The sequence below is a fragment of the Passer domesticus genome, chromosome 5, assembly GCF_036417665.1.
Source record: "Passer domesticus isolate bPasDom1 chromosome 5, bPasDom1.hap1, whole genome shotgun sequence".
In the NCBI taxonomy this organism is placed as follows: domain Eukaryota; kingdom Metazoa; phylum Chordata; class Aves; order Passeriformes; family Passeridae; genus Passer; species Passer domesticus.
In genome coordinates, this window is record NC_087478.1 from 76,896,556 (window position 1) to 76,910,978 (window position 14,423).

The following is a 14,423-nucleotide window of genomic DNA, read 5'->3' on the forward strand; positions in this document are numbered from 1 at the left end:
ATTAGATATTAGGCAGAAAGTTGTCAGCTGGAACAGGTTGCCCAGAGAACAACCTGTTGTGGTTGCCCAGTTGTGGGTGTCCCATCCCTGCAAGTGTTCAGGATCAGGTTGGATGGGGCCTTGAGCAATTTGTTCTGGTGGGAGATTTCCCTGCCCACAGCTGAGGGGTTGGAACTTTGAAGTGCCTTTCAGCACAAATCATTCAATGATGCCTAAGTCTGAACCTGGAGTTGTAGTTTCGGATTTTGAATAAAAATTGTGGAAGTAAACTTAGAAACAGGGATTGCATCCAGGTTCCTGAAATACTTGGGAGCGGTTTTAGAGCCTCATCCAAACCCCAGTAACATTATTAGAAGGGCTTCATCGGACTCAAAATGCAGTAATCAGATTGTTTCCAATGTGACATACCTAGGGAACAGTACCAAAGCAGTGCCTCAAGCACTGCACTGTCAGTTCCTCTTTGTTATATTGGAGACTTGTTATATTCCTGTGGGTTTGATGTTTATCAGTGTGTGTGCTGGTGGTTCCTCCTCAGCAGAGCTCTTGGGGAGTTTTGTGTTGTCCCACAGTCAGAGGTGCCTCTGTCTTCAGGGCTTTGTTTGGTGTCAGAGCAGGGTGTCCTGTGCAGAGCCACGGGCAGAACAGTCATTCTGCTGTCCTCAATTTAAAGTAATTTAAACAAATTTAAACACAGGCAATTTAAAGTCATTTAAACAAATAATACAATATTTATGGGATGGCCTGCAAGGTTTAGCTCACCTCCTTGCCTTGAGGTCAGGTCAACCCTACCTGCACCATTTCTGGCAGATATTTGACCAGCCCCTTCTTTATTTTCCTCTGCCCATAGTCGTGTCCATAGTCTGCCTCCAGTCACCACTGAAACTGAAAGTGTAGGGTGGTAACTTTGTTGCAATGCTCACAGAGACCCTAGAAATAACAATTTCAGCAGTAGTGAGTTAACTGCTTTTGAGGTGAATTCAGGGGAAGAAAATGGTTACAACAACTTTGAGCAAAATAGCAAGTAGAAATGTAAGTAAAGAGTGGGGATTTTTCTCATGGAAGCAATGAATGGCATTTTCTACAGCACAAAGTTCCACAGAACTTGACTGAAAAGATACTTTGGGAATGCTGCATCTGTGTGGAAGTAGCAAGGGTGTTGAGTCTTCAGGAAAATCCTCACCCAAGATAAAAAAACCCAATGCATTAGCTATGTTTGGTAAAGCAGTAACAAATGTTGACTTGAAGGTCTGTTCCTCGGTTGATGTTCAGCTTCACATCCTAGACAGCTCCTGTATTTAAATTTAAAAAAAAAAAATAAAAAAAGTCTTGGGAAGCTCTTAGGGCAGTCTGTTGCTTCAGTGTTTGGATCACTTAAGAAAAATGCACCTACCAAAGCTTTGTGGATGACCTTGTTGAACTCTCTTGGGCACAGTCCTGTTGCAGAAAGAAGAACAGATGGCAAAGTCTCCTGAGCTTAAAATTGCCCTTTTCTTTCTTGATTTTTGTAGGTACCTCCCCATGCTCAGGGGAGGGAAGCTGCCTACCTATGTTACTTCTTAATTAATTGCATTTACTCAGCTACTGTGGACATCAAAGCAGCAGATCTGTTGGTGGTAGAAAGCATTTAGAAATGTGCATCTCTTTGCAAAGTCAGTCCTCACTTATGCTCATGATGGTGCAGTAATTGTGAATTAGGGCAGGCAGGGAGCCTGCCAGGTCTGTGTACAAGTGCAGTGCCTGTGGTGTGGTGCACTGAGGTACTGATAAATGGAAGCAAACTTCAGCTTTAAATACCTTGCCTCAATGAACAGACCTTTGTTGCCTCTCCTTTCTCAAAGGGCACAGCTTCACCAGTGCCTCCAAATGGTGGGGAGAGTGCCAGGAATACCACTTGCAGTGATCAAAAACAGCTGGAACATCTGCTTTTCATGCCAGTCACCTTGAGGTTCAGGTAGGAATTTTTCAAGTTGCTACTATTATTTGTATTAAAAGCAAAATAAGGCAGACAGCAGAGTGTGAGCCACGTTGAGGATCTGCTCACTGGGAGTGAATTGGTAGAAACCCATGCAAATGTTTCAGGATTAAAGGCATTTTTGAAACAAATTGCAGTTGCAGTTCACCATGAAAGTGGCAAATTACTTTTACTTTAGAAGCAGGAGTAAAAATCAAAATCTTGCCTGGTATACAAAACACCGTGTTCCTCTCACAACCTGCTGTTTTTTCCAAGTTTGAGCAAAGGCAAATCTCACACCAGTAAATGTTTTGATGCAAATCCCATATTTTGAAGACAATGACTGGCAAAAGGCTGGCTTGGTAAGTGTGATTCCATGATGGGAACTACTCAGATACCTTTGTTCTTGGCATGACTGGAATCAGCCCTCTTTGCCTGGCTGTTTGAGAGCTCTATAGCTGTTTTGAGAGCTCTATATCTGTGTCTGAAGGCTGTAAAAGCAGAGAGGCTGCTTTTGATGGCAATATTGTACAAAGAGGCAGACACAGAGGCAGCCTGTGTGCAGCACAGTGTCTTGGGGACAAGCACACCATAATTGCAGCACAATTGCCATGTTCTGTAAATTAAGCAGTGGAACTTGCCAGCAGTTAAGGATTTTAACTGCACAGCTACCATGGCCATAATGTTGAAAATACATTTTATGATTTAAGAGCTTCTATATGTGTTTTATGTGGTTTAAGATGGCCCATGGAATACCTCAAGAGGGTAACAGACTAGCCAGCATTTCTCCCTGCTTTGCTGCAGAAGATAGCAGTGCCAAAATCATGGGCTTTTATCTTATGCTGCTGAATGCAGCAGTAGTTGCTCTTCTGCTGCTCACCTTTCTGTGCTCACATGAGCTCCTAACTCTCCTGTGCCTTCAGTGTGGAAAGTGCAGACAAGCAAGAGTTTACAGTACTTTTGCTCTAGTACATTCTAGCTCGAAACAGAGGCATTTCTGGAGCTGACAGGAGCTCAGCCCTGTAATTTTGCAGGACGGTGCAGCTACATGATGGTCTTTCTCACTCAAACCCAGCACTGCATCTCCATATATCCTATCCTCACTGAGCTTTCAGACAGCAGGCAATATTTGCTGGATAATTCTGTGGCATGGGTGGTTTTAATGATTTAACTAGGGGAGTGGAAAATTTTAATGACAGAAGCAAGATTTTAATTGTATTTTCTGTGAAACCACTTAGTGCCCCAGCCATTGTTTATCAGTTCCTCACTTGCTGCATAAAATACATTTCCTATACCTAGAGAGGAACAGCAGCAAGGTATTATTTGTGGGTGAGTCTGGCAGTGAGACTGCATTAGGTACTTAATGTCTGCTGATTTTCCTCTCCTTCCCAAGTGCAGTGCTCTGCCTTTTTCTCCATCATACTTCAGGTACCTTTAATGTTCTGCAGCTTATTGTCAGTTTGCAAAGCCATTCACATGGCAGTGAATCAGAGTTGTACCTGGAGGAAGAATGGAGTAATTTATTTTATGCACACAAGGTTCCTAACTTGAGCTTTGTCCCTGGAGGAGGTCAGCAATCTTATTTGTGGGTTCTGCACTAATCAGAAATGGAACAGTTTGCAGGTCTCCATCTGTAACAACTGGGTTTCATGCTCCTTGAATCCTTTGAACAGCAGGAGTGATGTTCCAATCTTGACCTGAGGACAAGTAGTTCACTCTTTTCTGTCTATCCTTTTAGTTGACCTAAATAAGTATCTAGAGACTCTCTTGGCCCTACCCTTGAATTGGGGTTTTTTGGTAGTTTCTCTGACCCCATCTGTGATGCATGGCTTGACCTAATTCACCCATCTGTCCAGAAACTGTTGGCTGTCTCTTTTCACTGTATCCTTCACCCACATCTCTGTTTGTAGAAGGTCAGATTACACCTCATCCTCAATATTTTTGCACTTGGTGTTGTGGGGCTGTGTTGGTGTGTGTGGTGGGCCAAGAGATGGGTGTTGCTCTGCAGAGTGGCACCAGCAGTAGGGTTTGCTCTGGTGTGTGAAATGCATGTCAAACTCTCTAAACACCTTCTTATGTTCAGTTTCAAGCAACCTTCACCAGCATCTTTTGGACTGGTATGTTTGCAAGGCATCTGATGGTGTTGTCAGGGGGTATTGGGTATTGCACCTGCCTACCTGTTCAGCCAGGAGGAGCACTGGGAAAGGCTTCAAATGATGCTGAAGTCCCAGGGAATAACAGTAAGTTGAAAATATTCAACCAGGGTAACAGGAGAAATAAGACCATTAGAGGGAGGGTTAACACATCAAGCCACAGTGAGGGGTCTGTGGATGCTGGGGGTAATGAAGAACAATAAAGCCCTGCTTTATTCCTGCCAGTTTCTTTCTTGCCCTATCCTTGCAACAAAAAGAGAAGGGTCTCATAAGAAGGAAAATGCTTTTGTGCAAAACAGCCTGTAGACCTGTTCTTTCCTGAGGCTGCTGAGTGAAATCATTTAGCAGGGTTATAAAAGGGCTGGCTAGAATGTGGGTGTTAATAGCATTTGCAGCTATGTAAGCAGCAGTAACAACAGCAGAGTAATCAAATCTCATCTTTCAGAGGGGAAGTTGATCACCTGAGTGGGTCTGGGATTTCCTCTTGCACCATTGCCAGGTATCTTCACAGGCTAATTGAAATGTCGAGTGCAGTCTGGGGCCGGGGGCATGGCAGTGGCTGCATGGATCTAATCTCTGAACACACACAGCAGCTTGGTCACACTCCTGCCCTGAGGCTTGATAGCTCCCTGGGTGCTGCTGGCTCTTATCTCTGGCTTTCTGCTTTTTTTAATTTTTTTTTTTCCTCTTGAACTGGGCTTCAGGTGCATTGCTCTGGCAGAGTCATAACTGTTGGGTGAGATTTCTTCATCTCAACTTTTAGCTTCCTTTGCTGACTTTTAACCCAAGAGCAATAAAAAGCATGGCTGAGGAGAGGCAGACATGGTGCCTGTGCCTGACCCTAAGCAAGAACCACCTCCATCTTATTTTCTCTTGGTGCAGCTTTTCTGTCCCTTAATGGTTGACTCACTGGAGCTGTGGGCAACTGGTTCCAGACTGGCTGCCTCTTGCAGGGGCTCTGCTGTAGGATGCAGCATCTGTTTCAGCCTCCTCTTCAGCTTTTTCTCTGTATTCAGCTGCCTCTTATTTCCAGTAGGAAGCTCAGGTCCTGAGGGCTTCCCATCGTGAATCCAGAGGAGCAGCTGAGGGTTGGGCATTTGGATCCTCAGCAGGCATCTGCCAGCCAGCCTGATGGGACCAGGGACAAAAAGGACCACTTTTCTCTGAGGAAGAACCACCTTCATGGCCTTGGTTGATCCCTCTGAGGGACCATTGGGGTACAAAAGTAGAAAGAAAAGTGGACCTCTGGTTGTAGAGAGGAGATGCCAAGGAGGGGGGAGTATATGGCAGCAAGTCTGGCTGCTACTTCTGGCAAGCTGTGCCTGCATCAGTGCTGCCTTCCTTGGAGGTGTTTGAGGTGAAAAAGTAGCCTTGGAAAACAACTGGTGTGCTTCAGGAGGTGATGGGAAGTGCTTTGGGAAATGAAGCCCAGAAGAGAGGAAGGCGAGGAGCTGTCTCGTGCATCTCTGTGACAGGCTGATGGCAGCAATGCCTGGCCCAGCATCTTCCCCTGACTTTGAGACAGGCTCTTCCCAAGCCTTTGATGTCTGCCTTCATGGTTTTTCTGCCTTTTCACATCCTAGGCAGAGCTGGTTTTGTAAAGGGACTGGAGCAAAACCATCAAAACTAATAGTTCTGGCTTTCCTTCTTAGCAACACTGAAGTGTTTGCTGAGGTATTTTAGTTCTTGACTCCTGTGCTTTTTTCCAGGCCTAGGCTTGTTGACTTTAAGTAGCCATCAAGAGAGTGCTTGAGCTAGTGAGCAGTGCTCAGGGAGAGCTTTTGAGGACAGGCTGAACCTGTGGTAGATCACCTCCCCCAGGTGCTCCTGAGATGGGGCAGTGGACGTGGCCTCAGGGCTCCCCTTTCCAGCTGTCACACAGCAGTGGAGACCTGCAAGGCCATGCCTGGAATCCTGTGACATGCTGTGGAGAAAACCTTGGTGAGCAGTTGGCCTCGGGAGGTGTTCTGACTGCAGGAAGCTGTAGGAGATCAGAATTTTCTGTGGTTTCCTTCCTTCAGTGAGGAAAGCATGGGCAAAACTGTATTCTTCTTCAAGGGTGTCCCGTGGAGACCCCCAGGGAAAAGCCAATCTTTCAGAAGGAACTGGAGTGCCAAGAACTTTCTCTAAGGGGAGTGTTGATCCTATTATATTCTGAAAATCATTTCCTACCACGCTGGAGAATTGGCTTGTCAAAGCACAAATTACCCAGCAAGGAAATCACTGCCTCCAGATTAATTCGTAGCTCCTTTGTCTGTTCTGTGCTTGGCTGATGTGTTAGGTAAATATTTGTGCAACACAGAGAATTGCCTCCCTTTCTTCTCTTTTCCAAGGGTCAAAGAAATGTCAGCCATTGGCACTTGTGTGCAGCCAGGCTTCTGTGTTTGCTGGGAGGCAGGCTGCATGCCAGCCATGGAGCAGCCAGAGTGGCTGCCTGTGGTGGCCAGCAGCCCTTCCCAGAAGAGGGAGGGTACTGAAGCTTAGTCCTGAGCTTATTCCACAGGGCAGTGAAGTGCTGAGTTGAGCAATGAAACCAAATAACTTCTCCCCTCTGCACAAGAGAAAAAAACCTGCTGCTCTTGGTGTCTTCCCTCCATGAATCTCCAGGGGTGAACTGACTTCTGTTGCCTATTTTTTATTTCCTGATTTACTTGTTTCCTCTCTAGCCAGCTGGGCTTCAGTGATCCTTGTGGCTCCCTTGCAAGTCAGGATATTCTACAGTTCTAGGGGTCTGTTCTCTGAAAAAAAAAAGCCTGCTGTTCTCTCCCACTGCTATAATGAGCCCTCAAAGCAGCAAGTGCTGAATTTCATGTGAACTACAAAATCTGTAGTGTGTCCAGTTGCAGGACACTCACAAACAGTAGTTCCTGCCTCATTGCTCTGAACAAGGGGGAAGCTCACCAGTTACACATAAAATTATATAAAGACAAAAGAATTTCTCCTTTTTTCCCATGACAGTCAGTCCATGAAGCACAGGCTGTGGTTAGCTGCATTAGTCAGTAGGTTACTCACCCAGTAACTGAAAAATCTTCTGCAGAAGATAAATATTGACCTTGGTATGTTTAGTCATAAATTTAAATGCATAGCTTTAAATCAGAATCTGGGGGTGAGAAGATCTTGATCAGAAATTTGTGACTGTTCAGCATCTAACAGGCCTGAATGAAACCCACTCATCCAAGCCAATACTCACATCAGGAAAGCAGGACAGCCTAGTTGGTTCTGACCCTTGCCTCTCACTTGAATCTCTGACTATTTTCATGTCTTTCACATTTTTTGCACTTTCTTTTTGTTAATTGCCCCCTTTCATCAGCACACCATAGGAGGCAGCTTTCTGCTCACCTCTGCCAGACCCTGTGGGACCCAGGTTCAAGTGGAGACAGAGTTTTGCAAGCCTATTTGTAGTTAAAATAAGTGGCCCAGAGCTTAGCACAGCCAGGGAGGGGGATCTGGTAGAGGGCTGTTTGTCAGTTCTAGTTCCTGGAGTGGTTTGGGGTTTGCCTTGGCCTCTGTGTAGCCCAGAGATGTTTGGGGGATGACCTAAGCCATGTGCCTTGTAAAATCCCCCTCCAGAGCAAGCAGATGGAGCATGCTCCTGCTAAGGCACAGCGAGTCTCCCATGTGCAGATTGGGTGGGCAGGGTGCAGGTGGGTGGATTGGGTGAAGACAGCTATGCTGCCCATGGAACAGCAGCTGTTTCCCCAGCAGTTCTTTCCCCTCAGGGCATGTTCCTGCCACTTCTGGCTGTAGGAATAGTGTAGAAGGCTCAGACCATTCATCTGAACAAACACTCAGACTTGAAGCTGTTGGGATGGTTCCCTGTATATACCAAGGCAGCCAACTTCTTTGGGCTTCCTAGAGCTTTGGGGATGATTTCCAGTTTTAAAGAAAAGGGGGAGAGAGCCTGGCTGCCCTCCTTGCTGTGTGGGTATTGAGCTGGTTTGCCACCAGCCTGGGAGAAGCCAAGGCTGATGGAGATTTTGGAACTCCACTGAGGCTGGAGCTGCTGTGCAATGTGGGCACAGCACTGAGCTGCTGGCAGGCTGGTCGCTTACTGCTGAGTGCCAAAATGTTTGTCAGATCTGAAAACCACATAGTGTGAGGCCCTGTGGCACTGCTGGGAGGTCTGAGCTCTGCTCACCAGCACTGTCTCATTGGTGAGAGGGGCAGCAGGCACAGGGAGAGCTACAAGGTGCATCTGCTTGTCTTTGTTCCTCCTAAACCCAGGAGGTCACTGGAATTTTGGAAGGGAATCAGAATTGATCCTGACTTCTGGATTGAGCAGAATGAGAGGGGAAGGGAGTTTCAAATGAAGTTGCTTTGAACCTGGAAGTGACTTCAGTGTTTTTGACTCCATCACTGCCAATATTTTTTTAGGCATGGCAGATGAGTATCCATAATTTCCTTCAAGAAGAGAAAATTGAAGCTTTTGTTGTGAAAATAGGTGCATATAAGAATAATGCACTTTTAATGGTTAAGCTAATTAGTAAACTAGTTATTCTCTTATTTTTCTTTGGCAGTGCTAATTGATAAAAATTTATATTCTTTAGTTTGACTACTGGGATTATCTGAGCAATCTAAAAAATGTTCCCGGTCCTGTGGTGATTAATGAAATCTCTGATATCCATTTTAAAACTATGATGAATCTTTAAGTATTAATAAGAAGGAGGGAAGAGCTTTTAAGGAAGATACAGGCAATTTTTCTCTCTGTGCCAGTCTGCCAACTCCAAGCAACATAAAACAACTCTGCGTCCCTGCTGGACCATTCCAGACTGTTAGAGGTCTCTCAGCCTTTTAAGACCAGCTCATACTGGTGATTGCTACACTTTTTTTTTATAACTCTGTTCCCTGACACCTTTCTGTTTCCTCTGTACAGGATATGAAAGCTGGAGGGAGCTTGCTAAGGTTCTGTCAGACACCAGTGTGCCAGGTGGGGACACAAGCTTTCAGCTGGACTATCCACAGAAGCTGGGACACCAGGTGAGGACGCTTGGGCTGCCTTCTGAACATGCAGAAGGGCAGCCCTTCCTTTCTGATGCTGGCCCCAAGAGACAGCTCTCTCTTCTCATAGGAAAGAGAGCTTGCCACAGGGCAGAATCTGAGCTGAGTCACAGCAACGTGAGCCTGCAACGGCTCTGCTGTAGTCAATTAAGTTGTTTTAGATCTACCAAGCCATGACAGTGGGATGAAGCTGGCTGGGCTTGTGGCACAGGAAGGCAAGATAGAAGCAGAAGTGAAAGGTCAGGAGGGAGTTCACTGCTCTCCAGTGAAGCACATCTCAGTACTGTTGACTGAAGGCAGTGCTGGAGGAGCTATTGCTGGGACATTTTTGAAACATTGATGGGGGAAAAAAAACCCAGGGAATGACCTAAGTTTTAATTTTGTGCTAAAGTTAACTCTAGCAAGCAGTTATAAAATACTGGTATCCTTTTCCCTCAGTAGCTCACCATGTAAATGTCCTGTCAAAAAAGCCAGAGAGCATTTTCACCCTGTTGCATCCATGATATCTGGCTTGTCCTTTGGAAAGGGAACTTGAAAACTTGTTTTATTTTCTCTTATGTTCTAGTGACAAGGTTTGAACCCTCTTACAGAACTTGTATAGAACCACCTTGTACATGTCAGTGCCATGCCATTTTTCAGGATATTTTCACTTTTCTCTACTTGTATTTCAGATCCAAGAGCTGCAAATAGGTGGGAGGAATAAATCAAATGACGCAGCTGTTGACAACCCTGTCCCATGGATGCCAGAGGTGGGTGCCTTTCTCCATCAGTTTGGGTGAGGGGGGTTATGGCTACAGACCTGTACGGCAGAAATGAAAGGCAGGGAGGTATGGCTGGAAAATAATTAACTTTACTGGAAGTCCACTCCCTGCTTAATGACTCTTAAGAGACTTGAGTAATCATCCGGAAAGACTGGAGTGTCAGGATTCCAGATAATTTGGTGTCTCCACTACTCCTCAAGGCTCCAAGCACCCACCCACAATTCCAGGCAGCCCTCTACCTTCCTGAAAAGTGAAGTTTGTACAGGGCTGGAGTGTGTAGGGCCAGTCATTCAACAAGCAAATATATGACTGTGGCACACAGAAGTGTCACACTGCTCTTGCTCTGGCTTTTGCCATCCAACCCCTGCATGTCATAGGTGGAGATTTCTCCACTTCAGTGGCACTTCCATGAACAGAGACCCTCTCTGGTGACCCTTTCAGGCTGGGGTAAACACTGCCTTTGTTTCCTTCATGCTTCAATTATTCTTTCCTCCCCTGTTCCCTTATCTCATCATTCCTCTTCAGATAAGGGAGCAATGCAACCTGCTTCTAATGAGAGGGACACCAGCCAGGGGGCATTTTGTTAATGGAGCCAGCTCACTAAATTCCTCAAGGTGATTAGAGACCTGCACAAATTAAGGAGCCTGTGTGATTCCCCAGGGGAGGGAGCAGGCTTATGGCTCTGCACTCAGATCTCCAGATCTCACTGGTAATGGAGGGAGAGTGTATCCCTCCAGCCACAGCAAGGAGCAGATCAGGTCCCTGCAGCCTCGTTTTTCCTGGCAGCAGCCAGCATCAGCCACCTTGCAGTGCCCAGAACCAGATCAGGCCATTGATCTGTTCTGTGTCAGAGTGTGGGCTCTGGAGTGCTGGGCCCAGCTGGAGCCTTCTCCAGCTGCAGGGCTTTGCAGGCAGAGCTGTCTCCCAGATGAGCAGTTGATGGCCAAGAGCCAGCAGGATGTCAGGGACGGGGCTACTGCTGTGCCCAGGGATGACTCTGAGCATTTGCTGCTCCCCTCTCCCACAGCACTGGGCAATTCAGGCTCTGTGTGGCATCTCCCAGCTTCCCTGAGGCTTTGCCCTGTGTCTCTGATCCCCTCCCTAGAGACTTCCCAAAGCACATGAATCTGGAGTGGCCAGCTGTGGTGTGCAGTGAGCCTTTACCAGGTCAGAGGTGCAGCTGGTGAGTTGCACGTTTTGGCCTGGACACTTTTCTCTCTGCCTGTATAAGGCAAAATTTCCAGCCCTTTCTGCAGCACTGTGTGTACCCAGAGGGTCAGCAGAGTCCCCCTGACTCTAAACAAGGCCAGTGGTTCACCAGTACCAGCTGCAGGAGGTGGAGAGGGATCCATGGACACAGCTCTGTACAGAGCTGCTTGCTGTCCTCCTAACCACCGACTGAGATTTCTCCCAGCCTGGGGATTAAGTTTTTCTGTGACTCTGCCCAAATTAATTACCCTGGGTCTATAATCCCATTGTGCCCTTCCCACAGCATCTCTAATAACTTAATTGCAGCCTGATTCCTGGGGCAAGGGACACCAAGTTGCTTCACCCAGGTGAGGGAGCAGGGTTTTGTTTGAATGGAGAGGCATATTCCTGAAAAACATAAATAATTAACAGGGTTGCAGAGTGAGCTGGCAGCCAGCATTGCCAAAAAAGGACAGGTTTCAGTTTTCCTCTCTCAGTTTCAGGATATGAGATAGGCAGCTTAAATCTTCAGCCTTGGATAATGTGGTAGGAAAGTGTGCTCATTGGAAATCCCAAATTGAAGTTTTGCTCTGGCATTTGGGGGAAAGGAGGGTTCACCCTCGCTCCTGGTTCCTCAAGATGCCTGTGCACATGATGGTTGTTATCCTTACTGTCACTTCCAGGCACCAGAGCAAAGTCTTCCAGCTCCCAGCATCACACACTGCCTGCTCAGGCTGGAGAGATGAGGGGTGTTTTGATTCATTAATTCAGAAACTTGCCTGGCTACCATCAGGGCAGACCTGCGCTGCAGGGTGTGAGTGTCACCATTGGACACTGCTGTAGGTGTGGGGAGGACTGTCAGAAAAGTGACTGGAAGGTTACCCAGGCTGTTCTCATTTACCTCTGCAACAGCATCTGCTCAGCTTGGAGAGGAGAAAGGTCTGGGCAGTGCTGGGGTGCATTTAAAATGTCCTTTCCTCCTTCATGTCTGCACAGCCTCAGGATTTCTCCTCTCTGCAGGGAGGTGTGAGGGATGCCCAGGAGCACAGCCCCTTGCAGGCAGCACCTGTACAGTTGCACAGGTGCTGCACAAAACCAAAGGATTTGGTAGCAGGACAGCACTCCATTGTGCTGGAGTGTTGTCCTGCTACCAAACCTGCCCAAAGAAGAAGGAAGCATCCTTTCCTGAGGGGACTGAAAGACAAAAGCTATTGCTGCTCACTCTGTCTCTGCTGATGTCCCTTCCTTGTCTACTCATGCCCATCCAGACAGGGGCTGTCTTGCTGACTTGTCTTGATGGATTCCCACAAGTGCCCAGCACAGCAGAGCATGCAGCCAAGCCCAGCTGCTGGCTGCTGAATGTCACCCAGCCAGGGGAGCTGGGCCAGGCAGGAGGAGGGGCTGCAGCCACTCTGAGGACACAGAAGAGTCTTACAAGCTCAGGAGTTTCTAGTTGGCAGCACAATGTCGCCTTTCTTCTGTGGCTCAGGCCCTCTCTGTGCCCTGTTTATCATTCCCTAGGCTGCGTGCAGCTATGCAGCTGATTTGCCTCTGTGATGCCAAATCTGCCCAGGACAAAATTAGGAAAGCTTCTCTTCTCCATCCTGCTCCAGTTACAGGGCAGGAGGTCGTGTCTCTGCTGCTGCAATTCTCTCAGCTTTGCTGCTTGCCCAGATCTTTCTTCCCTGGTCTCCTTGCTCAGCAGGAGCCCCTGGGTGTGTGGTGCCACCCCCCAGATAGTTTTGACATTGACAGAGTTTGGGCTAGGAAGAGGTCTGGGTTGTCTATGTATGATCCTCCTCTATGGTCAGTTCTAGCAGGGGCTGATAATCTAACATTTCTCACTAGAAGGAAGCAGAAATACCAAAGACTTCTACTGCAGTGCTAGGGCTGCACACAGACATTTTTGCAGTGTGCTCAGTGGGGAGGGTCGGGCTGAGGCTCAGGCCAGGCACACTCCCACAGCCCTGGAGGGGCATGGCTGCATCAGTGCCAAGCAAGGAGTAGCCCAGTTGTCCCCTCCGTGCCCTTGTAAGGGCTGGGACAGCACTGCCCTGTGCCGTGTTCTCCAGGGCACACTGTCCCTGTGCTGTGTGCTCCAGGGCACAGTGTCACTGTCCCTGTGTGCTCCAGGGCACAGTGTCACTGTCCCTGTGTGCTCCAGGGCACAGTGTCACTGTCCCTGTGTGCTCCAGGGCACAGTGTCACTGTCCCTGTGTGCTCCTGGGCACACTGTCACTGTGCTGTGTGCTCCAGGGCACACACTGTCACTGTGCTGTGTGCTCCGGGGCACAGTGTCACTGTGCTGTGTGCTCCTGGGCACACTGTCACCGTGCTGTGTGCTCCAGGGCACACACTGTCACCGTGCTGTGTGCTCCGGGGCACAGTGTCACTGTGCTGTGTGCTCCTGGGCACATTGTCACTGTGCTGTGTGCTCCTGGGCACACTGTCACTGTGCTGTGTGCTCTGGGGCACACTGTCACCGTGCTGTGTGCTCCAGGGCACACACTGTCACCGTGCTGTGTGCTCCGGGGCACAGTGTCACTGTGCTGTGTGCTCCTGGGCACACTGTCACTGTGCTGTGTGCTCCAGGGCACACTGTCACTGTGCTGTGTGCTCCAGGGCACACTGTCACTGTGCTGTGTGCTCTGGGGCACACTGTCACCGTGCTGTGTGCTCCAGGGCACACACTGTCACCGTGCTGTGTGCTCCGGGGCACAGTGTCACTGTGCTGTGTGCTCCTGGGCACACTGTCACTGTGCTGTGTGCTCCAGGGCACACTGTCACTGTGCTGTGTGCTCTGGGGCACATTGTCACTGTGCTGTGCTCCAGGGCACATTGTCACTGTGCTGTGTGCTCCGGGGCACACTGTCCCTGTGCTGTGTGCTCCAGGGCACACTGTCCCTGTGCTGTGTGCTCCAGGGCACACACTGTCCCTGTGCTGTGTGCTCCAGGGCACACACTGTCACTGTGCTGTGTGCTCCAGGGCACATTGTCACTGTGCTGTGTGCTCCAGGGCACACACTGTCCCTGTGCTGTGTGCTTCAGGGCACATTGTCACTGTGCTGTGTGCTTCAGGGCACATTGTCACTGTGCTGTGTGCTCCGGGGCACACTGTCCCTGTGCTGTGTGCTCTGGGGCACACTGTCACCATGCTGTGTGCTCCAGGGCACAGGGACACTGTGCTGTGCTCCAGGGCACAGTGTCACTGTGCCTGTTCTGGTGCCCTTGGTGTGTGACCTGTGCCTGTGCTGGGCCTGAGCTGCGGTCATGCCCTGCTGCTATTTCAGCAGGGTGATAAGCAGCTGTGGAAAGGTGTTGGGACAGGGAGAAACCCCAAGGGCAGGAGAAGCCCTCTAAATGGGAAGGTCA

General features: G+C 48.5%; 1 protein-coding gene across 4 annotated transcripts in view; it reads left to right on the forward strand.

The window, feature by feature from the left end:
- B4GALNT3 (beta-1,4-N-acetyl-galactosaminyltransferase 3) overlaps nt 1-14,423 on the forward strand; it is a 64,915-nt gene that overhangs the window by 28,939 nt on the left and 21,553 nt on the right. For 3 of the 4 annotated variants that reach the window (XM_064421205.1, XM_064421206.1, XM_064421207.1), the window contains exons 2-3: nt 8,978-9,081; nt 9,774-9,851. In XM_064421205.1, the coding sequence (XP_064277275.1) occupies nt 8,978-9,081; nt 9,774-9,851 (182 nt within the window). Of the gene's footprint in view, nt 1-1,855; nt 1,952-8,977; nt 9,082-9,773; nt 9,852-14,423 lie in introns of those variants that run through there. The other variant, XM_064421208.1, reaches the window with a different exon arrangement.